The sequence below is a fragment of the Sabethes cyaneus genome, chromosome 2 (genome assembly GCF_943734655.1).
Source record: "Sabethes cyaneus chromosome 2, idSabCyanKW18_F2, whole genome shotgun sequence".
NCBI lineage: Eukaryota > Metazoa > Arthropoda > Insecta > Diptera > Culicidae > Sabethes > Sabethes cyaneus.
The window spans coordinates 211,638,502-211,666,004 of NC_071354.1; the positions used below are offsets into that span (position 1 = coordinate 211,638,502).

The 27,503-nt window shown below is 38.9% G+C and overlaps 1 protein-coding gene across 1 annotated transcript in view; it reads left to right on the forward strand.

The window, feature by feature from the left end:
- LOC128737317 (gamma-aminobutyric acid receptor subunit beta) overlaps window positions 1-15,837 on the forward strand; it is a 166,855-nt gene extending 151,018 nt beyond the window's left edge. Inside the window, exons 7-10 of the mRNA XM_053831934.1 lie at window positions 4,352-4,636; window positions 13,328-13,543; window positions 13,604-13,800; window positions 15,673-15,837. Coding sequence (XP_053687909.1) covers window positions 4,352-4,636; window positions 13,328-13,543; window positions 13,604-13,800; window positions 15,673-15,837 — 863 coding nt within the window. The remainder of the gene's footprint in view (window positions 1-4,351; window positions 4,637-13,327; window positions 13,544-13,603; window positions 13,801-15,672) is intronic.
- The last annotated feature ends 11,666 nt before the right edge of the window (window positions 15,838-27,503 follow it).

A 27,503-nucleotide genomic window follows, 5' to 3' on the forward strand; every position in this document is an offset into this window, starting at 1 on the left:
TTTTACTAAAATACGCAAAACTCTAGATTGTTTGGAAAACTAGAATATTGTAGCACGAAATAGAAATGAAAATATTAAAGAAAAAACGATAGCTAAAAGGAAGTAGTAAAAAAGAATACGGAGAAATGAAATCGAAAATATAGGATGAAGTGGAAAATAAAATTGAAAAAGTAAATCTAATCCGAAATGGAAGGAGCAAATGAACAAGAAGAATGATTAATTAGCCAGCAGAAAGGAGTAAAAAATGGCAAAACAATTAAGATGCAAACTTGCAGATATAGATGGAGAGGGAAATAGGAAATAAAGATGGCATAACGATTTGGGAGATGAATAAAAAAAATCAGAAAGTTGATGGAAAAGAAAATAATGCAATGCAATCGCTAAAAACGAGAGGAAAATTGTAAAAGGGAAACATCCGTGGAAAGGGAATCAAAGAACTGAACATGGAATTTTGAATTAAAAAAATGAAAATAAAATGAAAAATGCATATGCCATATGAGGAGTTGCAAAAGGAAAGGTGAATTGAAAATAAATAACAAAAAGTAAACGAAATAATCTTTTAAAAATATGAAGAAGATTGAAAAGCAAAATTGAAAAGAAAGTGGAGGAAATCAATAAAAAAAGAAAACAGAAAACTGAAATGTAAACTATATTAGAAAACGAGACATGGAATATAACATAGCAAATCTGAAGAAAAGAGATAAACAAAAAGATAAAAAGAAAATAAAATAAGATACAGCCGAAAATGAGCAAACAGGAGAGGAAAGAAAATTGGTTGGAGGTAATAGAAAAAAAGGACATGCCATATAAAGAATAATGAACAATCGAGAAAGTAAATCAGAAAAGCATAAAGTATATGCCAAACAGGAAAGTAATTTCAACATTTAAACCACAAAAAAGAGGGAAAAATGGGAAAAAGCAGTTAGATAAAGAAATAGGAAAACATCTAAAAGATAAAAAAGAGTTTTACATTAATTTTGGAGTTTTGTTTAATGAACAAAAAGATAGCACCATTCATTTACACGAATTAATACTATATTTAGTGTCAAATGTGAATTTTAATACTGAATATTTAATGAAATGTTATTTTTTCGACATACATTCCCTATTCTGTGTATGTATGCCGCTCCTAATGTCTAATATTAAAGAAGAGCATTTAATTCTAAGAGGTTCGAACCTATATTCAAAGCTCCTCAATATCCTATATAGCTACACCTACGAGAGAGTACAAACCAGCAATATTTTTCCACTGTTCCACGATAGCCGCGACGAATGATCTCAATGCCTGGGTGTGTATCGATGAGAATAACCCAAAAGTTTTATACCATACATTAATTATACACAACCAAAAAACCCACAAGAAACCAATAATGCGAAAAACTTCCATCTATTTAGGTTTAAAATTATGAAAACCCATCAGCAAGCAACCACATAATTTAATAATAATCTATATAACATGTAAAAACATCATCATCCTTCTGTTTCCTATTTCGATACGGCAAAATCGACTAAAAACGAATTCCCTCCCCGATGAAAAAAAGGATACAATTTGAATGGATCTGAAGATTTCCACTTATGTTCGCACCCACTCGGACATCAGAGGCTCATTCAAGCCATCTCGACGACACGCCACGGTCGGTCCCCAAACTGTATCCTTTCATCCTTCTTGGGTTTGTTATGAACGAAAAAAAAAATAAACGAAGGCTAGAAATCCAAATCATCCCTAATCATTCTGCTATTTCCGAATTGGCAATCGAAAACTTATCAAAGCAAATTTCCTTCTGCTACGTACGTTTTGAACGGCTCGGCAACCGTCGCGTGACTGGTGGCCGTCAAGATTCTTTTCTTTTTTATTCACTTCTCCTGTGTCGTTTCATATCGTACCGGGATATATCATCAGGCTTTCACAGCAATGTTTCGGATTGGGAAGCATCATTCATCGTTCTCGAAAATGAAGCAGAAATAAGATCTTTTTGATTTAGTCACCCTTCCTTTCCAACTCACTCGCACTCAATCGCTCATCATTTTGCAATCCCACTCAGTTTTCCTTCTCGCATTAAACTAAAAGATATGCGGACTCTTAGTCACAGCCGGTCAGCTCGGAAGAAAAAGGTACCATCATCCAAGCAAAACACCTAATCCGGAATTAAATTGGCCTAACAGAAGGGACTAAGTATGCAGGAATGCTGCCGCTTTCCGTTCCGCCTGTCTGTCTCATATTCTAATCTGTTTTTTTTTTCTGCTGGCTTATTACGGTTTGTCCGGGGACTAGCAAGGACAGGCTTTACTTTACAGAATACAGAAGTCCTACCAACAGTAATCGAAATTAAAGGCCAAAATTAGGCATTGTGGTTCGCGGAAACACGTACCCCCCTCAAGTGTACCGTAAACTAGAGGATACAAATAATTTCCGATCCTGCCGTTTTCATCAAAAACCGATTCGTCATAAATCCGTCATCATCCGCCGCCAGCTCAGCTCGTTCTCATCATGTAACAGGCGATTTCATCCATCCATCCATCCATCCATCAATCCACCCACCTCACCACTCACTCTCTCTCTTTCTCTCAGTGTTACCGTTGTATACTTTTTTCCTTAATAGATTTTCTCTCTCGCTCATAAATTACCGTTAATTTTCCGTGCTCGACGCGATACATACCAAGTGTAGAGGAAAGCAAGCAAATTATGCTAAACAGATTTTAATTGGATTTTCTATACCATTTACCGATAGAGCTCTTTTAGACTGCGAACGCTTTTTTTTACTCTTCCTTAGTTTTCTAGTGAGCTAATTTCCCTCCCTGTTTTACCGTTTTTTGTAGATATATTCTACCGGTTGATTGACAAGAAAAAAAATTTTTTTTTTGTTTTTTTTTTTTCAAACAATTCCGATAGAGTAGGATGAAACACTCCCTTAAATTCTAGCTTTTACCATTATACCTTTATTTTCGAAAAAGTTAGCCCATCCACTGATACGAGCTGCTTTAGTTTTGTGCTAGGCTAATGACTATGCATGATTTTTTTCCAAACTGGATCAACCGATTAAAATGAAAACAAAAAAATATGGAGCAAACCCATCAAAGTGCTAGAGAGCCTGTTATGGTTTTAATTCTAAAGCCTGATGCCTCAATCTTTCTTTCCTGTATGCGCCTTTCTTTTTTTCCAACAGTATACTAATTAGATTGACCGCTTTTTCAGTTTTATTTAGAAATAAAAAACTTTAGATCCTGCTAAAGCAATTTCTTACATTCAAAAGAATCGCTATAAGAGAGTGTGAATTTATTTTTTGTTTTTCGAAACCACAAAAAAAAGTCAAACAAACAAACAAATACACATTATTGGACCGTCATATCTGGATTACCTTACTGTTCGAGATTCCGAAAACAAAAGAAAAATAAAATCAAGAATTATATTTACTTATGCATGATCGAATCAAATCTATTTGCATACAAATTAGCTGAAAGAGATTTTTTACTAATACAAGAAATGATTTTTAAACAATTTTTCCTTCATCATTGTTATTATATCTTTAAACGTTATTATTTACGTTTTCCGACTTTATTTACACATCACATCGATTCCGTTTCGTATCGATTTGCACCATCAATCGTACTCTCTCACCGAAGTGATGCCTACTTCTCGAAAGAGATCGACAACGTATCACTTTACAACGTTTTTTCGCTTCTGTTTTTTAATAAGCACCTTTTAAATTACTTCTTTTTTCACTTGTTCAATTAAATTTTTACCAATAAAGAAAAAGAAAACACAATTGCGTGCGCTTATTTCGATTTTCTTTCCACTTTCGGTTGGACGAAGGTTGACTTTTGTGATTCAATCCAAACGGTTTGAGCTGGCTGATTGAGCTGTCAGAAAATTGCGAAAAGCTCACTCATAAACGTCACCCTTCGTGCTACGATTAAGAAATGTGCATTTTCCTGTTAGTTCAAAATTTTAATTAAGATAAAAAAAATCACCTTCACAACGCCACCCAGCTCACAGAATACCTATCCTACCTGAAGGAAAAAAACTCATCATTTTCACTCATCATAAAATAATAATGCAACCTGCTTCACTTCATACCTATCTCTTACATTATACGGTTAAAAAATAAGTCATTCTCCCGTTCCAAAATAAAAACGGTATTACCCTGTTCCCTTTTAATCTGTCATTTTTTCGATTTGTTTTTCTGTTTTGAACCCTTTTCCCTACTAACCAATTACTCTATCTATTATTATTATTATTATTATTATTATTACAAACCTTTATATAATACTTGTTCTCATTCTCAAATAATCAACCGATAACCAAACTAACTGAAACATTGTCTGTAATAAAACCCCTTTTCTGTTCTTATAGGAAATTATTCACGTTTAGCATGTGAAATACAGTTTGTACGTTCGATGGGTTATTATCTCATTCAGATTTACATACCATCCGGATTAATTGTAATCATATCGTGGGTATCATTTTGGCTAAATAGAAATGCTACACCAGCACGTGTTGCATTAGGTGTAACCACAGTCTTGACAATGACAACACTGATGTCGTCAACGAATGCTGCCTTACCGAAAATATCTTATGTAAAATCGATTGACGTATATTTAGGCACATGCTTCGTCATGGTATTTGCCAGTCTGCTGGGTATATAACAATTTTCTTACTTATATATACATATTTTTATATCTATATATATTCACTATTTGCTACTGTACAAATAACCAGTCTCTTTCGTGTTTGTGTTAATCCATGTACTTAGAAGTTTGTTGAGGCACGGCGAATTTTCATCCCACACTGTCATGCAATGCCTTCGTTGGCCATCAGGGTTCTAACCTCGGGGGCCGTAGAAAGCTGTTCCAAAAATTAGTCTTGCATGATTTAATTTTTGAACAGCTTTTGCTTAACCATTTGTTGCTTTTCCGCCAAGTGTTAGAGCCCTGTTCGCGAAGGCTCATCCCTTAACTGGCCTGAGAATGAATTTCCCTGAACGCTAATTTAAAGCAAAAAAAAAATAATGTAAAAAAAACAGTGTAGGATGAAAACTCCCAAATTAATCGAAGTCTGAACGATACGAAAAAACAACCGGAAGACCCAAGCTTTTTCAAAGTCAGACGAAACTCGTGCATTGTGAAGTGCTCCAAGACAATACTCACAAATCATCCTCATAGAGAAGGAGTTGAGATATTAGCGCTTAATTCGAGACAAACAAAAGTCAGTTAAATTTTTTGAAAAAAAAATCCATTTACTCACCCTATGCAAATTAAAGCAACTTACATTCGAGCTCAGCACTGGCACTTCACGCATTGTTGCATACTAACTGGCGATAACTAGTCGATCTATTGCTATTTGAAATCAAAAACAGAAACAGAACCTTACGACCACATAGCAACTTAGTCCGAACACCATGCGAGCAACCTGAACCTAGACTCGGATTTGCTCGAACTGGGTCTCACCTTCGACTGAGAATGCCCCGCGCGTAACTTGCAAACCGCCCAAAAATCAGGCAGCTAACGACCTACCTGCTAGAGCAATAATCGAAACGTTGTGTTCCGATATCGTATATCAATATATGCTACACCTCACGTTTCAATCGCCTCACCCCTCTTTCTATATCAGAGTAATAAAAAAAAATAATACAAGCAAGCAAACCGAAACCCAATATACAGCCAGAAACAAATTCGATAAATTCATCTATGCTCAGCCAAATCGCTATATTTCGCTTGTTTCCGATGAAAACCGTTTTTCTTTCCGTCTTGCGTTTCCCTTCCCGCAAGCAGTTGCAATAAAACCTTTGTTTTTTTCATTCTCTCTCTCTTTTTCTCGTTCTCTTACAAATTACGTTTCCTATATATCTACTACCGTTTATTATTATTCGTTTGTTGTTTTATTTTTTTGTCAGCGAACTTTTGACACTGTCGAAAACAAATAGATGATGCAAAAAAAAATTAATAAATAAATAAGCTTGAACAAAAAAAAACGCAAGCCCCGCAAAAGAACTTACGCGTAGTACTCGAACTCGCACTCGATTCTGTTGTATCTCTCTTTTTTGGTTTTGTTTTGCAGCACGCCGGGAAATGCCTTTTCCGTGGAGCCGTCGCCGCCGGCCGGGTGGATCTCGTTTGTTGTGGGTTGAAGTGGGTGGCAATAAAAAAATACCCAGCGATGGATGGGTTCCCAGTTTAAGGTGGTTGATCCGAACGTTGACTGAACTGAAGTGGTTGTCTAAAAAAATCGTAAAAAAAATACTTACAAATCAAATTATTTTTGTTATGAAATTTAGTATTAGTGAAAAAATAATACGCTAAACTTTCGGTTGACTGAATTGCTAGGCATTTCGTTTAACTCCTGCCTTCAGGTTGTAACTCTTGTTGAGTAATACCAGGATGCCAAAAAAGCAAATCCTTGGGCTTATACCGTCTAACCTTTCTTTATCGACAGACTTCGCAGCCGGTTGTACAGTAAATACAGGACAGTAGTACAGGAAGATAACGGGGCCAGTGCAACGATCCTACTGACTATCTAGCAAGCACCGCCTGTCCAAGATTCTAACATACGACGACTGGCTTGTTAGACCAGCATTGTACCTCGAAGCTAACTGGGCGGTTAACCAAGATGCCAAATCCGGCCAAAACAGCACGGAAAAATTGTGATGCTTCAAAATAGGCATAGAATTTTCCAGATGCTCGACCACGTACATTTCCTAATCGACAGTTTTAGTTGCAATGAAAATGCTACATTTTAAGCCTCGGATAGCTTGTCACTTTAAATATTTCTTAGCAAACTTCAACGGTTTCATATGCTTGAAAATGTCTGCCCGTCCAGTTGCGTTGGAAAAATTTGATAAAGAAACTGTTTGAAATCATTATTTCGTTGTCAGTCGAATACGCTGTTCACCACAACGCATTTAAACTTGGTCAGCATGGTCGTGTACAGCTTCCGGGATCGTGTTTAGGCCGTCTTATTTTGTTTATTATCGCAATTTGGAGTCACCACCGTGCATCGAACCAAACACGGTTACATACGATACCCCTAACTTGTTTGTAATATCTCAGAAGAAAAGGTTGGGGTTCCGCTTGAAAGCGCTGGTCACGGCTTATGCTGTGTCTGCGGTATACAATTTTTGATCTGCCCTCATTCGAGGCTTCCTGGCTTTCGACGCACATTCCTCGAATATTTTTACTACGCTGATGACAGTTGACTTGGCAACTTTTATGATTTCGCTATCTCAACGTGCCAGTAATTATAGGATTGTCGCGATGCACTAGCAAAATTTTGATGCATTGCTCCTCTTGTTTGGACGCCATCTCGCTAAATCAAACCCGTATAAAAGCAAAACTTTGGGCTAAACGTCTTTCTAAGACTTGATCATTCTATATTGACAGACTTCACAGCCGACTATCAGAGTATAAGACAATTATGGGCAACAATTAAACATCATTCCCAAGTAATAATTTAATGTTTTGTTACGTTCCTCTAGTGGTTTTCATGACCCATTTCATAAAACCGCTGATAAAACTATAAAGCCCACCAGAATTTTCTGATGACCGCTATAAAACTGCCGACCAAGTGGCCCACTCTTCAGAAGGCTACTATAACCTCTTCAAGAATCAGGGTAGTCTTATCACGCAGTGCTGAAAGCAGCAGCAAAACCGATTACGCTTTTCGCTGCTTGATAACCGCCGCCAAAATTTAATGAAACTTGTTGCATCAAAGCTATAAAGCATACAGCTTGCTCTGGTAAAAAACTAAATTAGTCCGTCAGCTAACATTAAATACATTCGTGAGTAGAAAAGTTAAAGTTTTACTGTCAGATCATTCAGTTCGATTTAATAATAAATTTCCAGAAATTTCCATAGTTGTGCAGCATATGCCCATTAAATTTTATCGTGCATATTGATATGATGGTAGATCAATGCGTTTAACAAAATTTTGCAAATGAATAAAAGAGTTAGAGCAAACTCTCCCATAAGGTTTACACGGGAAAAGCAAAGTAAACTGTTTTATTCATGCGGCCTAATATCTCATTTTAAATTCAATTTCAGGATAAATTTAATTCCAATTTTACCTTCGATCTCAAGTCCAATTTGATGTCACCATTTTAAACCCTACTTAATTCATCTCCGATTTGAAGTGCAATTTCAAGTCCAATTTAGGTCCAATTTGAAGTATAAGTCTAGTTTTAAGTTTAAGTTTTAATTCTTATTTCTCACCGAAAAAGTTAACAAGAATAACATATATAATTTCATGTTCGTTTTCAGGACAAATTTCAAAAGTAATTTAAAGTCCGATTTAATGCTCAATTTCAGGTCTAATTTCAAGTCCAATTTGAAGTGTTCCAATTTTAATGTCCCATTTTAAAGCCAATTTCAAGCGTAATTGGATTCCAATTTGGCCTCCGAACTCAAGTCAATTTTAATGCCTTGTTCGGTCCCATTTCAAGCCTAATTTGATTACAATTTTATCTTCGAGTTTAAGAGCAATTTCAAGGTCAATCCCGGCGTAGTGGTTGGCATTCACGCCTCTCACGCCTAGGACCCGAGTTCAAATCCCTACCCCGCAGAAGTCACGCACCCAAGCTGACAAAGTGACTATAATCTAACGAAAAAAAAGTCTAATTGATGTCCAATTTCAAGTACAGTGTCATATCCAACTCCAAGTCCAATTTTATGGCAATTAATTACAATCCTAAGCAGCAAATTAAGTTTTTTTAGAAAAAAGGAAAGAAGAAGGAAGGGTAAAGCCCAAAATACACACAAGCACGCATGAAATTACTAACAAGCATATCGCTGACTCATTAGCAATATTGTAAAAAGAAATGCAGTGCAGGTTACAGCAAGCACTCGGGCAGCGATGAGTCCATATAAGGAAAAAAGTTAGCCCACTCTTCAGAAGGTTTTCATGACCTCTAAGAGTCAGGTAACAAACTCAATTTGGTTTATCACGCTCCAATGAAGGCAGCAATAAAACCGATTATATTTTTCGCTTTTGATTATAATATATTATATTCGATTATATTTTGATCATAACCGCCATAAGTTAAGGAAGCTTTTTGCTTTGTTCGATAAAGCTATAAACCATAAAGCTTCCTATGATAAAAAAATATAAATCAGTCTGCAAGTTTTATTAGCTTGAAAATACATCCGTAAACAGAAAAGTTTAAGTTTTACTGTCAGATCATTCTGGTCGATTCGGTTATTTTCAACGGTTTCTGTAATTGTGCAGCATATGCGCATTAAATTTTATCGTGCATTATCGATCTGATAGGTGGATAAAATCAGCGGGCCACTGAAATTTTGCAGTTTTTGAAAACTGGTTGTTTTAACAAAATAAATATTCGATTAGTCAATTAAATTAGTGCATCTTGTGACATAAAAAGGAATTGATAGTAAAAACCTTTCTTTTTGCAGCTCAAACTTTACTTTGATGATTTATTGTTTGCGGGTTAAAAACTACTAGAATACGACAATATGGTCTCGCATAAAAAAATTGCATTTTCGGTGTTGAAATTGAATATTCCTCCAAATAGCGGCGATAAATATGTTTGTTCAGGGTGCTACCATATTAATAGCCCCATAAAACTAACCGATTTATTGCGGTTTGACAAGTAACCGCATATTGTATTGCTGCGCCACATTTATCGGAAGTTTTATAAGAGATGTGCCGTAGTCAACTAATTTTATTGTGGTAATCTGGTAATATAAGCAACCACTATAATTTTGCTTGATTAACAGTTTTATTATAGTTTTATAGCTAGCTTCAAGTGTATTTTACCTCGTATTATCTTATTATTGCGTAATACCATGATAAAACCAGAGGTAATGATTAATACCGCAATAAAACCATTTTAAAATTCACGTAAAACCAAGTGGTTTTGGAATTGTTGCTTGGGTTAAGTGGACATTGATTGCGAAAAAAAGACCCGCAATACAAACAAACTGAGGAAAGAAACATATTACAGATAAATAAAATCAAGACGCTTTTTTTGCTACCAAAAGGGAAGAGGCATTATAGCGCCTTAAGTACAAAAAATATAGCAATGCTTATTTCAACAATATTGCAGATAATAACTAACTCTATAAATGGCCCATACAATTTTTTTTAAGTTTCTGCTTGGCTGAGGTGCAACAATCAAAAGAGCAAAATCGAAGCAAAAAGAGCAGGTCAAACCTGAACATGACAGTTGCTAAACCTCGATAGGTCAGCTCTATCAACCAGTTTTAGTAACTGATATTGCTTAAAAGTTGAAGTTATAAAACATAAAATGCAATAAATTCGACCAATATGGTATTTCTGCAAGTTACACCGTTTACCGGTACCAATTTAAAATTTAAAATCATGTCATATAGTTCAAAAAAACAACAAAAGTTAACATATGATATTCATTTAATAGTATACTAGCCCTTTTCAGTCTGTAACGAAAACAACAGCTCCACAGTGGCAACTAGTAATTGAACTTTAGTTTTAGCGATTCGTCGGCATGTGAAATTTAATTTTGCGCAATTTTCGTTCAGATTCTTCAATGAAATCGATCTATCAAGGCTTGTAAGATATATCTACTACAGAAAGCACTCTTATAAAATGCCTTCCACGCCACAAAATGAGAAAAGAATTTTGACTGAATTTCATTATATTTGATTTTCGATGGGAACTGTCAGAGCTTAATGCAATGGCATAACAAAAAATTCACCCACAAGTGGATTTGAATTGAAATCAAGCCCCACATAAACTGTCGACGAACGCGTCTTAAATAATTTGAAGTCAGACGCAGGATGTTTCGACAATCATTTGCAAGTCCAATCCAAATTATCAAGTGTGGAACAAACATAACCAAAAATACATACTCGTGTGTATAAGCGTTGAAGAATGTATGTATGTATGTTGAATGTATTTTTTTAAATCAATGAATTAATAATTGCTAAACCGTTATGTGATTCGGTATGTAATTTTTTGTACAACGTCCGCTGCATAAACTTATTTGAGAAATTTTTATTCAGCACATGTAAAGCATCTAATAAGTTATTAGCACTAAATTTCAATTTCTCTCGAATATTTCGTTATGTTGCAAACTAAAAGTTCATAGGATAAATCGTATCGTCTAGAGATTTTTATTGCATAAAATGAATTAGACTTCTGAATAATTTCATAAAATGTTATTTAGATTATTGGCATTATTGATTGCTTTAGCCGGCATTTGCCAAGAGTTTGCTTGTAAATTCGGTCCAATTCGCAGCTTTGAGCCAGTCTGTTTTGCTTATTTAGTTTTGCTTATTAGGCATTGATTTTATTAACTCTTATTACACACTTGCACTTAGCAGTGCTGCAAATACTCTCCTAAAATGCAATTAAGCAACGACAGTTGAAAAAATTCAAAAGTCTAAATCTGGTGTTTGATGCAAAGCAATATAACGTTGAGATTGTCGAGTTTGAAGTATTTAGCTCTTTTAAACGGTATATCGCAGATAACCAACATGGTTCTATGCCAAAATGCTCCAGGACTCTTGAGTCTCAGATTATATGCATCGGAAGCCCGTTGTCCATTCATATCATACCTATCCGATCGTCACCGAAAAAGAATATCGGCACCCTTCTTACAGGATTTTTGACTGCTCATTTTGATATCCCACAAGGCAGTCATTTCGGTCCTTTGATATTCCTCATCTACTTTAACAAAGTTAACTTTGATACTTTGATAGGTCCACGACTTCAAGACACGATTGTTAAAAAACAGATTTCCAAAACCTAACATAACCTATAAATCTTACTTTAGAAAACTCATTTAGCTACCGCAAAATGTATAAAATAATTCCTGTACGAGTGTTCAAAACTCAAAAATCAAATACATAACGATTTTCATTCACATTGCTGTATAGAGCAGATCCACAAACGTACTCGTTCAGAAAAAAAATACTAAGAGAAGGTATTTTGCCTCTCTTAACAATACCTTAAACACCAGCTTCAAAGTGACCACCAATTATAAAAACCACCAGCACTTTCACTCCAGCAGTGGCTCCACCCAAGGCATTCTCCGGCGTGCGGCTTATTCTCGATCTGATGAATTTATTGAATGACATCTTGAAAGAAACAAGCAAAATCCAATACCAAGAAAACATTCCAAATCAGCACAGTCGAAACATAATTATCTCTCTCCTGCCTATATCTCTCTTACACCAACTTTAAAACTAAACTACTACAGTAGGTAGAGCTTTTAACGCACCCATGAGAGCAAAAACCATAATCGTCTCGAATCGGTCGAACGGTGGGTGGTGCCCAGCATCTTCCGAGCCAGAACTACCCATCCGTCTCCGGTTCGAAACGATACGCACACGCCAAAATAAGTAGGACAGAAGAACGATTGCAGAAGAATACATTCAATATAGTCATCATTGCTAACGAAAACCAGAAAATCAATTCAGTTTCAAAAGGAAATTCCAAAAAGCCAACAACAGTCAATCAATCAACCCACGATGAATGCAACCGGACAGCTGACCAGGGAAGGTTCAAAAAGCGGTCAGCTAGTGCAATTGTAAATTAGCAAAAGAAAATACGGCACGTGGTGGTGAACAATAGCGTTACTTTTAGTTGATTTGATGAATTTATCGAATTTCTCATCTCTCATCCACCTCAAGACAACCATACACATTCAGCATATACCTACACATTCCGAGTTTCGAGTTCAGCTCATCTGCATCCATTTTCCAATCACCTAGTCGTGCGTAGGTCGTCGTGTGAACGCTTCCAGAGGGCGGTCAGTTTTCCGGAATTTCACCATCAGCTGCCACAATCATTCAGTTCACTCATTCAAAGCGGACCGGAAACTTGTGAACCCCCCACTAGGACGGGGGATCTTAAAGGTTGCGGGTCTTGATTTTGGATGAGTTTGGAAATTGCGGAAAACTGGCCGAACACTCGCCATGTTGTTAATCACTTTGCTACCACGTTCTGTCTGTCCGTTCTGTCTTTTTGACTGGTCACGGCAACTGTCATACATCATACATCATAGTGATATCGCATCAATCATCCAGTAGTAGATCTAGTTGTATGGAACAGAAGCTAGGCTGAACCAGTGCTAAATACCAACAAAACAAAAAACCGCTCATCCATCGCTCGAATTCTCTATCTCTCATGAATCAATTCTGGATGTAAACGTAATTTGTGTGTACGTGTGCTTTCGACTAGGTGTTTGTTTGAACCACAATTCTCGTTTTGATACTGTTTGTTGTTGAATCCACTGAAGGATAATTTTCCACGATACTGATCCATTCTTTTCTTTTATTCCACTACATACTGCAATTTTTGCACTAAATAATTTTTCCGAACCGAAACACGAAATCACAGAATACGCCACCGTCGGTTATATGGCGAAACGGATACAGATGCGCAAGCAGCGCTTCATGGCGATCCAGAAAATCGCTGAGCAGAAAAAGCAACAGGCGGCGGACGCCAACCATCCGCCTCCACCGCCACCGACCAGCGATCACAGCCACGGCCATGGCCACGGGCACAGCCACGGCCATCAGCACACGCCGAAACAGCAGATGGGCAGCCGTAGCGGTACGATGTCCAATGTGCCCCCCCATAATATCGCGGGATCACGAGGTTGTTCTATTGTAGGTCCACTATTCCAAGAGGTGCGCTTTAAGGTGCATGACCCGAAGGCGCACTCGAAAGGCGGCACGCTGGAGAACACGATCAACGGCGGACGGGGCGGCGGGGGACCGCCGGGCGGTGGGGGTGGCCCACCGGGCGGCGGCGGAGGCGGACCGGACGAGGAATCGGGTGCACCGCAGCATCTGATACACCCGGGCAAGGTGAGTGGAAATAGGTTTTTCTAACCCGATATTGCAGTCCCAGGTTTAGTTTAATAACTGAAGTATTTAAACTTGACAGGAGAAGTTCTAGGTCTTTCCTAATTCCGCATACAAAATTCAATCCCGCATCCGGTTCCAAAGTTTAGGTCTAGGATATTGCAGACCAATGAACGCGTGTCTTTATCTACAGTGCACACCCACCGGCTGCCCCGAAATCAACGACCACTTCCTGCTTGTTTACTGAAAATATCTTTGACTGATCTTCCGTCGGGCATTTTCGCCATGTGTCCAGCCCACTGCAGCTGGCAACCTTCATTAGCTCAGCCTGTTTATATACTGCGTAAAACATGTTATAGACTCGTCTGGGCCACATTCTTCATCTTCCAATCTCGAAGTAGAACGAAAAAGGTTCTCATGATGTTTCTGGGGCTCCTCGTCTTTCTACCATGTGCGTTGTCCTTGTCTGTGAGGAATTCCACAGAAAATTCGTACAGAATACGTTGAAACCATGGATGCATGGAATATTACGGAATCAGCATGCTTGTATTGTCTCACACTGAAAAACTCCAAGTAATCGTCGACTAGTTTGGACCAAGTTTGTGAGCGACAGAACTCCAGGTGGCTACTTAATGTGCCTAAAGCTCTTTTCGCAGCTGCAACATGTCGATTTATTTCGCGACTTACATTGTTTCCACATGTCATGAACGTACCAAAATATATAAATTCCTCCACTACTTCATACCGTTCCAGCTCCACCTTGCACCAACACCACTAGGACTCCCACGTTCCCTGACAGCAACAATGTACTTGATTTTGGTAGTGTTAATAGATTGTTACAGTCTCAATGCTTCCCATTTAAAAGGCCTAAAGACCACTTCTACTGCTCTACGGTTGAATCCGATGATATCGACATCATCCGCAATCCAAGAAGCATGTAAGATTCTAGATCAAAGAGTGCATCTCCTTGCTTCAGTCTATCCAACGTCACGAAAGTGGTCTAGGTCCCATTCGCTATTCTGAAGTATGATTTTGTCCCATCCAGTGTCGCATAAATCTGCTTAAATAGTTTCATTGGGATTGGGATTGGGATTGGGATTGGGATTGGGATTGGGATTGGAATTGGAATTGGGATTGGGATTGCGATTGGGATTGGGATTGGGATTGGGATTGGGATTGGGATTGGGATTGGGATTGGGATTGGGATTGGGATTGGGATTGGGATTGGGATTGGGATTGGGATTGGGATTGGGATTGGGATTGGGATTGGGATTGGGATTGGGATTGGGATTGGGATTGGGATTGGGATTGGGATTGGGATTGGGATTGGGATTGGGATTGGGATTGGGATTGGGATTGGGATTGGGATTGGGATTGGGATTGGGATTGGGATTGGGATTGGGATTGGGATTGGGATTGGGATTGGGATTGGGATTGGGATTGGGATTGGGATTGGGATTGGGATTGGGATTGGGATTGGGATTGGGATTGGGATTGGGATTGGGATTGGGATTGGGATTGGGATTGGGATTGGGATTGGGATTGGGATTGGGATTGGGATTGGGATTGGGATTGGGATTGGGATTGGGATTGGGATTGGGATTGGGATTGGGATTGGGATTGGGATTGGGATTGGGATTGGGATTGGGATTGGGATTGGGATTGGGATTGGGATTGGGATTGGGATTGGGATTGGGATTGGGATTGGGATTGGGATTGGGATTGGGATTGGGGCTATATAGACGCTCAGTTATAGAAGCAGTTCAACCATTTAACATAAAACCATAAATCGTTTACATAGATAAGAAACTTTGTTCGTATCTCGAATATTTTGTATTGAAATCATTCTAAATTTATGTTTTCTCCATCTTTCAGGACATCAACAAACTATTAGGAATTACGCCCTCAGACATCGACAAGTACTCCCGTATCGTTTTCCCGGTCTGCTTCGTGTGCTTCAATCTGATGTACTGGATCATCTATCTGCACGTGAGCGACGTCGTTGCGGATGATCTGGTACTACTCGGCGAAGAGAAGTAGGTGCAGATAAAACGGCGACGATGGCGACGACGACGACGACAACATGCAAATGCGATAGTACACCGCGAAGAACGCAAACTAGATGATAAATGAAAAACTACAGAACAAACGCTAGGGTCTAACAGGAGCTAGGATCGAACCCGAAACACTAAAAATTATGACATTCACACAGCACACACTTGTATCGAACATGACAAACAAAAAAAAAACACGGAAGGTAAGAGAAATGAGGATAAAATATAACAACAAAAGTATAAGAAATTTTTAGGGTTTATTTTTACCTATTTACAGTTTCGGTTCTTTTTTATACGTATACAAGAGACAAAAAAGGAAACACTAGATTTTACCGTTATTGATGATTAACATAGAAAAGTAACGAGAAATATTCCTAATTCATAAACCAACACTTAGAAACACGTACACGTGTGAAAACGCAAGAACTAAAACAAAGCAGAACCAGGCGGAAATCATGACTAGGTCATAAGCAGCTAGCAGCTAACCAAGAAGCTATAGTTAATGAAATGCAAAGCTAAAACTACAAAAAGTATCTTCACAGTAAACATCAAGACAAAGCAAAAAAATGGCGAATTGAATGAGTCTAGGAGCGAAAAACATTTTCCAAACTACAAACCTTATAACAAAACAAATAACACACACTCACGCAAATTCACTGCATTCAAGTTATTACTAAAAACAACGTAGAAAATCAAAACAAACAAGTTTTCGAAATTCGATTAAAGTGTTAGGATCTCTTCAGGTTCCGAGAATAAGCAGCTCAGGCAGGACCACTGCTAGTACTACTCGGATAGCTTGAAAAAAAACGAAAAAAAACCTGTTAACTGAAATTTCCAATATGTAAACCGCGTAGAGTTTTGGTTGTTACGTTAAAATAAAAAAAACAAGCAAACTATGTACGAACTAAGCAAACGACCGTAGAACAACTCTCGGACTAGGACTGAGCGGACTGGGGTAAGAAATCGGTTTCGGTTCAGGTTTTCAACGAACGACAGCACGAACGCAACGGGTGTAAACGAGCGGACTCCATTTATGCGGCGTCAATCACTCCTGCCTGCACTAGATTGGATTTGGCTCCTGGGAGCTCTGTGCTTGATAAGACACCGGAGCAGAAGGATTCACCACCCGCAACCCGAAAGGAAGGGACAGGGAGTTGTTTTAATCAGCAGGCGGAACAAAAAACCACTCTATCTGAAGCGACGACGTTCGGATGTTTGGGAGGGTTTATGTGTACGAAAGAAGCCCCTATTATGTGCATCCACCAGGGGAAGCTTGAGGAGGCGTCGTTCGTCGTCGCACCAAGGCAAGGCAAGGGTGTGTAATAAACTTTGCCTTTCCCAGTATATATCTCCCCGTAGAGCAGCCACTGCCATAGAAGAGCCGTCGATTAAATTTTCTCGTAAATTTCCCCGCAGATCAGCGTCGGAGAAACATGAGTGTTGGAGTCGAACGTGTGCGAGATCGAAGACAAGAGATGGGCTTACTGACTGGGCTGATAAGCGAAAACCGGAATCGGAACTGTGCAAGGAAGAGGCTGAAAAAGTTAATGTGAAATTAATTATTAATTATTATATTAAAATTGATTCTCTGAATGCTTCCAATATATTTGCCAAAAACCACAAACAGTAAATATCTATACATACACGGATCGATTAAATGTGCGAAGGACGCGAGTGCAGATAATTATTTTTGTATCGTTCGGTGCTCTGATTTTAAATAGGTTTCATTTCAATAGCGAAGCTTCACACCGGTTGAAGTGATTAAAATGTGTCATACAGGATTGTTTGAATGTAAATCGTATGCAGGCACAGATTCACCCAGAAACCAGAACAAACGCTAGAATGGACGTCTTGCAAACTACTCTTTATATAGGTTAAAACCATTTTAACTATTTGCACACTCCAAGCTCCCCCACGTTCCCCCCAACTACAAACCCCCATTCGTGTAGCCTACTTTCTCATTCGCTCCGGTCCGACAAACGAGAACAAACGACATCCTTCGTAGTAAAACGTTTCTATCTTCGAACGGGAGCAGTAATAATCCAGTAAATAATTCTGAACAAGCAGCGTTATATTACACACGTATCCCAATGGTGATATTTTTATACTAATGAAATTAACCGTAAACAGTACACACAGATAGAGAGCCGGCCACAAGCCGTTACAATCGCGTTTCGCTCGGATTCGTAGAGACAAAATGAAACCCAATTTATTCGAGTTCACCTAAGTCTAGTTAAAAAGAAAAAGAAAATGCAGAAGATATTAAAACATCACAGCAGTTAAAGCCATAGAGAAAAAAAAACAAAACGAAAATCCACACTGAAAAAGCTCTTTTTCAGCGCAACCATATGATAAAGAAAAGAAGAAAAAAAACAAACCAAATATAGGAATAATGTTACACACACAAGAAAAAAAAACAAGACTCGAACAGAAATTCGGAAAGTTTGACTCATAAAATCAATCACACGAACCGAGAGTAGGTCTCTAAAAGTAGGAACAGCGGATAAGCTGGCTGAGTTTGGAACCAAAAACGAACACAATTCAGTGAAATTGGTTCTTGATTTTCCAACTACGGTTAGCGTTCATTTCAAAATCTTATCCATTCGCTCTCTTCATTATAAATGAACTCTATCGCGGTCAATCGAAGGTAATTAAAAAAAAGCAAAGCTTTGGATTGGGTTATAGACATCTTTAGGAATTGGCCCTTCTTTATCGGCAGACTTCGCAGTCGGTTATTAGAGTACAGGACAATTACGAGCCTAGTGGAACGATGCTACTGACTCGACGGTCCTTCGGGAACTTGATGCGGTAGATATATTTTATGTCATCGCTTACCTCCATGGCGAGGAACATAAAGTACCAGGTCTCGTACTAATTGTTTCCGTCCAGCGTCACATAGGTCTTGTCATCCATTATGACCAGAACGTCGCACTTCGCTGGAAAGATGTTTTTCACGAACGCCTTCAACCGCTCCTTTTGGATGATTTTCTGCTGCTGGCCTCGACTGATGCTACCGCTAAAAATGTTCATTTTGCAGAGGTACTTCTTTTGGCGGTTGGGCCGGTTGCTCGAACTTTCCCCGAAACGATGAGGCCACCTTGTTTGTTGTCTTCATTTTTAGCATCTGTTGCACTTTACGGTCGGAGCATCGTCGTGTGGATGGAACCAAACTTTCGTTCGACGGTCTCGCCTTTCTCTAGAAGGTAGAGAATATTGTAAATGTAGCAAATCCTCCTGCTTGGGTTGACTATTAAGGAACACTGCTAACTACTTTTTTGAACTTTATTTCGACTTTCAATTCAACTTTTTTCACTTCAACTTTCAACTTTCAATTTTCTAAATCTACTCTTGGTCTTGCATATTTTTGTTTCTGTCATTTCTCTGTGACTTTGATATTCTGCACCTGCAACGCTGCGCTCGTTCAATGAGCGTTAGTAACATGGTGATGAAATAGTGCTCGGTTGGTGACTTTCTATACCGCGGTGCGGACAACGTCAACGGGTTCCGGTGATGTTTTGACCGGATGAACATGACATTTTACCCTAATTGACTTGATGTAAGAGTCAATATTTGTGGATTTCGAGGGCTAGATTAATCTAGTACTTCAAAAGAAAATTTCCGATCGTTTATTTCTTGTAGTTTTAGCCGAATAAACGTTACTTCAGCGGATGTAAATCGAAAAAATTACGGTAAAATTACTTCTCTACCATCAGATTCTACATGAATATAGCATTCATTTTAGGAAACGGTAGATTTCATTACAGCTGTAATTCAAAGATATTGATTCATGCCGAAAATGAAACAGCGGAGTTCCCAAAATATGACCAAAACTTTCAAAAATAAACGCCTGCCGTGAACAAATACCGTAAAAATTCGGAAGTAACACTTGGTAACTTTTTGACAATTTCCCACATTCGGCCACGTTTATCCGATTGTTCCAGAAAAAAACACAACCACGTTTCAGCGGATCTCACATTCTACCACTACCACGCCAAGACACTATAAACAAAGACGCTAGCACGCAAACTCAAACGCCCGCGTTCTTAAAATATCGTTATCGTAGAAGATCATTAAAACTATAGCGTGCATAGCGACAAGCAACTCAGCCTGTAAATATTAACCACTAAAGTAACAAACAAAAAAAAGAAAGTCATGAGCTAAAATGCAAATTGTCAAACAGCTCAGACTTGCTAGGAAGCCAGTTATCTAAGCAAACAAACCCAACCCAATAAACAACAGCGTTCGAACGTTACAGATTTTACTAGATCACACATACACACACATTTTCCACACAGAATTATAAGACTCACACAGAGAGCAACGGTATAGCACCATCACATACACAGACAAAACCGATTCTAGCACCGTAAAAACCCAAAAGGAAATATATTCTAAATTGCTAAGTTTCTGGTTGTTTTCTATTTGATCGTCAGACTTTCTTGTCCTTCTGCCTACGTTTCGATTTGGCACAGTAGGCTATCTTAAGGGTAATTTAAAACACTGTCGTCCGTATACATAGACAAACACACACCTACGGTTTATAACCAGTCCAAGCACACCGATTTAACAGTTTGGGAGCCAATTGATATGAAGTTGGTAGGATGGCATTTGGTAGTTCACCCAACAAAAGCGGAGAAACAAATTCTAAAATCGAAGCAGGGCTTCAGCAAGCAACTTGAGTATTTCTGATCATTTTTGATCACTGGAACCATTACAAGTTTGTAGTGGAACCCAAATTGTTACTTGGAAGCTCCGTCATCCAACAAAAAAGCGTTTCAAAGCTTGCTTGGTTTGCTGCGTATTCAATTGGTGTCTCTAATACTCGTGCAACATTCCCAACACTGTTGAATACTATCGGAACGGTCATTTTCACGACGCATGTATCAAGACCTAGCTTAATCTAATTTTAGGTCCGGTACATTCAAACTAAATTATGTACCGTACTGGTTGGGTGTGTACCAAAATGGTGTACTACTGCTTGTATTAAGTACAACGCAACCACAATGACAACACACTAAATGAACTTTGCTTTCTCTATCACACACGTTCATCACGATGAACATCGGTGTGCGTAGGAGAGCATCACAGCCACAATACATCACATAAAATGCCCGACCAGACCAGACGACGGTACCAGGAATGCTTCCAACGCCATGTTTAGTCGAGAAAAAAAACACGTTCCAACGCTTCTGTTCAATCGGCATATTGTTGAATCAAAATTTTATAGTCGCAAAACAAAACAAAGAAAAAAAACAAGCAGTGGTAGCGAAACAAATTCAAAAAAAAAATTAAATAAATAAATAATAAACAGAACTAGTTAAGATGAAGAGAGAAACCCTAGCGAAATAACAAGTAAGAACGTAAGTATAAGATATTTACTCGTCAAATATCTGTAGATTATGTGTCTTTTCACTCGTTTCAATTGAAATTTATTTTTCAATTGAAACAGACAAAAAAAACAGAACTGCTCAATTATTTTTCATGAAGTAATGGGATGAAAAGCCGTGTGAATAAGTGAATTTTTAATAATGAACAATGCGTATTTATACTTTTAATTTATAGTCTATGAGGTAAACCAAAACAACTAGCATGTTGCGAGTTAAGATTAATAAATTCATGCAAACCGAAAAAAGGTGTTTATAAAACATAGAAAATATTACAAACCTGAAGCAAAGGATGCAATATTGTAAAGTTATTACCTAACTGTAAATTGAAAGAATGCAAAAACTCGAGATCTAGAACGTAAATGAATATCACACGCCCAGAACCAGCAAACAAGTGGATATGTTAAAGTTTAAATTAAACAGAACAAGCCAACTCTCAACCTTTATGATATGAAGAGCAAGGATAAATAAGCAAATGAATCACGTTTAAAGAGTAGTTGTTCACCGAATTAATACAGGCGAAAGTTCGTATTTCAACATAGGGTAATCGAAGCGGATGTGAAACGAATCACTCAAAAAAAAAAACCACACTATTATTCAACCTGTCGCACTTTTATTTGCGTACTACTGTCCAATCACCGTAATTTTAACTCAATTGCACCTAAACAGACACGTTTCCGGTTGATTTAGATCAGTTGTCAATCCCGTTGTGACACACTCAAAATTCTTCTGGTCAAGCATTCGAGTGACTTCACCTGGAAACAACTATTAATTCAACGATTGGTCATATTTACGTTCAACAAAAATTATCGATGTCAGTAATGGCGGCTGATTGACAACTGATTGTTTACATTATACGATAGCACTCAAAAATTATTAATGTTTTACTCACCAGACTCTTCCAAACCACTTTTTCCGTTTCAATCATCGAAGCTAGTAGATCCTAAATGTAGCACTGAATAAAAAAAATTAAAATTACACCTCTTGATAAATAAATATCTACGGTAGTGTTACGAATTATTGGTCCGGAGCAAATATTTTGTACTGGTTCCCCTTTCGCTTCAGTAGTTAAGCTCTTCCAATAGGCGTACCTCTTTACTTAATGCAATGAAGTAGATCGATTCTATAATTACATTTCCATTAGGCCTCATTTTATCCACTAGATCAGAGGAAAAAAACCCATGCTCTTTAGAAGACGAATATGGAAAAAATGTTCAATTCATTCGCACTAATTCGAAGTTCTCTTACGTTGGGGTAACTTCTACACCGCAAGTAAATTCAAGCAAAAAACAAGCAAACATACTCACCTACGCGCATTATTTCTGTAAATATATCCGATAGGTAAAAGTGACTGTCAGTAGAGCAAAAACAAAAAAAAAACCTTACTTCAGGACAGAGCAAAAGCCAGGGCAGCTGGAATTCGAACAACTTGAGCCGACACGTTAACTCACACTACCACACTACTACTACTACTATTACTACTACTACTGGAATCCACTGCAAAAAAGAAACGAACACGAACACATACAAACACTTTCAGCCTCAAACATCGGAACGCAAAAACTCTAAAATCAAAACGAAGTGTGTAGAAAGCATGTGATTGATTTTACTGTAAAGAGAAATGAGCAAGTGAAAAACGAGCAACCAAAAACAGTAGTGAAAAATTCAAAAAGCAGATGTATAAGTAAGTGTTAAATACTCACTGTACTTACCTATAAGAAATTATGCGATAAAAAAAAGAAAAAAATACAAAAAGGAGTAAAAGTGAATAAAATATATACACAATATATAAATATATGAGGAAAAAGTATATATATCGCAACACAAGAAAATTCTAAATAAATATAAATTTTTTATATAGGAATGTAACATGCAACAAAAATTCAATAAAGAATACAAAAATATCGTTCATATTATATTTGTAAATATTTTAGTTCGACAAATGGATCACCCTAATGTACATTCAACTTCAATGCACAAAAAAAGGAAAAAAATACAGATTAGCGTAAAAGAGTTGCAAAAAAATTAAACTCAGCAAAGCAAGAAACATAAACAAAAAAATGATATTCCAGACAGTGACAAAGAACTCGCAAGATTCTTTTCCGTACTCAAAATCTATTCAAACCAAAATGTACACACACACTCTCACACTAGCAGTGAGAATCTTCTCCTGGCACCTTTCGATGGTATATGCAGCAGAGCAGAAAAAACACATTTTTGCCAATAACTAAAGCTAATTCAACCGGAACTCAGCAAAAGTACAGACATACATACATACACACATACATTCTTTTCCAAATCCATCCATATGCAACAATATCGTGTACCAATAGCACACACAGTTTAAGTTTCACTGCACAATTTGGCAAAAAAAACAAGAAGCCCATCAAAGGCATTAGCAGTGGCCAGGAGGCACAGCCATTAGTTCAATATTCAAAACGTAACCGGACAACAACAGCAACAACAACAAATACTAGCGAAAATATAACAGACAAAGTTTATTAATAGTAATAGACTTGATAACGCGCGCGACACTAAAACGCGTCCGTTCTGTTTGAAGAAATGATGAGAAGAAGAAAAAAAGAAAAAATAAAAGAACAGAACAATGCAACAGGCAAAACTTGTAAACCAAAAAAAAAATACAAGAATGAATAGTCAAAGCAAACGTACTAGAATATTTATTGTTATAATACCAGAATGCAGAATATAATTTGTTTTGTTTAGGTGAAACCAAACCAATATATACGTTTTCATTTATTGTTATGTTTGGTATTTTTAAAATGAAACCGACAAAACGAGAACGAGAAAAATAGCGGATAGCGGAAGAAGAAAGCACGAGGAAACGAGACAGAACACACACTGCTAATCGGTAGGAGCGAGCAAAAAACAGTAAAACAACCAAAAAAAAAAACACAGTGGATAACAACCATGTAACGTTTCGACAAAAAAAAATGATAAGAAAAAATGAAAAATAAACAATTTAAATAATAAAATATATCTGTTGTTTCACTTACTGGTCCATTCATCCAGTTGTAAAACATGATGCCAACGTTTTGCCTCTTATACATACCAGCGGACAATCAAAACTAAGCTCTGCTTGAGAACCAGTGTAGCATCTGAGATGTGTAATATCTTCTAGTGATACACTTGTTTAGTTATTTGTGGCCCAAAAACTGGTAGAAACGATTCTGCATCCTTTTAAAGTATATAAACGGCGATTATGAGTAGTTTTAAGTCAAAATAGAACAAATTTTCTACCTAAAATCTGATTTTGTTAACCTAATAAAGATTCTGAGTAGTTTCAAGTTTTGGGGATATTGACAGGATGGATGCAGTAAATATGTGTAGACCATACAAACCCCGCCCAATGACCAAAAAATGAGCATTGTTTAGCGGAAGAACCCGCTATTACTTACTTAGTTACTTACTTACTTAAATGGCTTGTCTTGCTAAGACAAAGCCTGTTGAACAAAGTTTCTCCATGTTCTCCGGTTGAGGGCTACCGCTCTCCAATTCCTCGGACACCGAGTACTCTCCGCGAGATCTCGCTCCATCTGATCTAACCATCTTGCTCGCCGGTCGTCTGGTTCCTACCGGATTTGAGGCGAACACCATCTTTGCAGAGTAGTTGTCCGGCATTCTTGCAACATACTGCTCGCCATAGAACTGTGTGAGTTCATGCTTCATCATCCGCCTCCATACTCCGTTCTCCTGTACGCCGCCGAAGATCGTTCTTAGTACTCGTCGTTCGAAAACTCCGCACACTCGCAGGTCCTCCTCGAGCATTGTCCATGTTTCATACCCGTAGAGAACAACCGGTCTAATAAGCGTCTTGTATAGGGTGGACTTTGTACGGGGACTTAATCTCACGGCTGGTATCATTGTCCGCCGTTACCAGTGAGCCAGAGTAGACAAATTCGTCGACTACCTCAAACTCATCGCCGTCGATCAATATACTACTGCCCAAGCGGCGTCGTTTGGCCTTTAACCCAATCCTTTACCTTTAACCCAATCTTTTCTGCTTCGCGCTTTAGTCTGGTGTACTGTTCAGCCACCGCCACAGATGTTCTGCCGATAATATCCATGTCATCGGCAAAGCAGACGAATTGACTAGATTTGTTAAATATCGTGCCCCGCGTGCTAATATCCGCTCGGTTCATAACACCTTGTAGCGCTATGTTGAACAGCAGGCATGAAAGACTGTGTGATTCGAATGAACTTGACAATCCCCCCGAAATCCGAACACAGTACTGTGTACCTTCCATCGTAGATTTAATCAGTTTGATGAGCTTCCTGGTGAAGCTGTTCTCGTCCATGATTTTCCATAACTCTTTCCGGTCGATGGTATCATATGCGGTTTTGAAGTCAAATGATGCGTGGGTATTCTGTATTCACGGCCCTTTTGGAGGATTTGCCGCAGTGTAAATATTTGATCCGTTGTAGACCGACCTTCGATGAAGGTTTGATAAGTTTCCAGAAATCTGTTCTCAATTGGTGATAGTCGGCGGAAAATGACTTGGGACAGCACTTTATAGGCGGCATTGAGAACGGTGATCGCTCGATAGTTCTCACAGTCCAACTTGTCGCCCTTTTTATAGATCGGGCAGATAAGCCCATCTTTCCACTCCTCCGGTAGCTGTTCCGTATCCCAAATTCTAACAATTAGTCGGTGTAGACAAACGGCCAGCTTTTCTGGTCCCATTTTAATAAGCTCCGCTCCGATGCCATCTTTCCCAGGTGACTTGTTGATCTTTAGCTGCATGATGGCCTCCTTAACTTCGCCTATCGACGGGGCTGGCACCACTTCCCCGTTTGTTGCACCGTTTCCCCGCCGCTATGGTTCTCCGCCTGGGCGTCATTCAGGTGTTCGTCGAAGTGCTGCTTCCACCTATCGATCACCTCACGATCATTCGTCAAAATACTGCCAGTCTTATCCTGACACATTTCGGCTCGCGGCACAAAGCCTTTGCGGGATCCGTTCAGTTTCCGGTAGAACTTTCGCGTTTCCTGAGAACAATGCAGCCGCTCCAACTCTCCATATTCCTGCTATTCCAGGTAGCGCCTTTTCTCCCGAAAGATTTGGTTTCGCTGCATCTTCTTCTGTTTGTGTCTTTCCACGTTCTGACGTGTGGCACTGCGCTTCTTGGCCGCTCGCGCAGCGTTCTCTTCATCCATCACCCTCCTACATTCAGGAGCTCTTCGCTACACTGCTGATGACTGTTTTGATAGTGTTCCAACAGTCCCCGAGAGGGGCTTCGTCCAGCTTGTCCTCTTCCGGCAGTACAGCTTCGAGTAAATGCGCGTAGTTTGCGGCGACGTCTGGCTGCTTCAGCCGCGCAGGATTTAACCGAGGCTGGCGTCGGTACCGAATGTTATTCACAACGGAGAGTCTTGGGTGCATCTTAACTATCACTAGGTAGTGACCCGAGTCAACGTTAGCGTTTCGATAGGATCTGACATCGATAATGTCTGAGAAGTGCCGACAGTTGATCAAAACGTGGTCGATCTGTGATTCTGTCTGATTTAGTGACCTCCTGGTGTACTTGGTATGGATTCTGGGCTGGAAAAAGGTACTTCGTACGGACATATTCTTGGAGACGGCAAAGTCGATAAGTCTTAGGCCCATTTCATTAGTCCGCTGGTGTGCGCTGAACCTTCCAATCACCGGTTTATATTCCTCCTCCTGGCCGACCTGAGGGTTGAAATCCCCGATGACGATCTTGATATCATGTTTTGGTCAGCGGTCGTATTCACTCTCCTGTTGCGCGTAGAATTCATCCTTGTCGTCTTCGGTACTTCTGAGGTGAGGGCTGTGCAGGTTGATGGCGCTTATATTGAAGAATCGGCCCTTGATTCTCAACCTGCACATTTGAGGATTAATTGGCCACCACCCAATCACCGGTTTCCGCATCTCGCCCATCACTATGAAAGCTGTACCCAGCTCGTGTGTGTTGCCGTAGCTCTGGTAGATGGTATATCCATCTCTGAACGTCCGTACCGTTGAGCTCTTCCAGCACACCTTCTGCAGCGCTACGTCGAACTTGCGGCTCTTCATTACGTCGGTGAGCTTTTTGAGTGCTTCCTCGGAAGTTGAGAGATCGGCAGTTCCACGTCCTGAGTTTCCAATCCATAGTTCTTTTTTGTCGCGTGGGTCTATTCCGATTGTTCCAGTAAGTATTTACTTGTTCTTCGAGCCGTGCTTTAGTATTTTTCGTGGTGACGGCTTGCAAAGTCTGCTACACCAACCCCCTGTTTCGCCGGAGGGCCG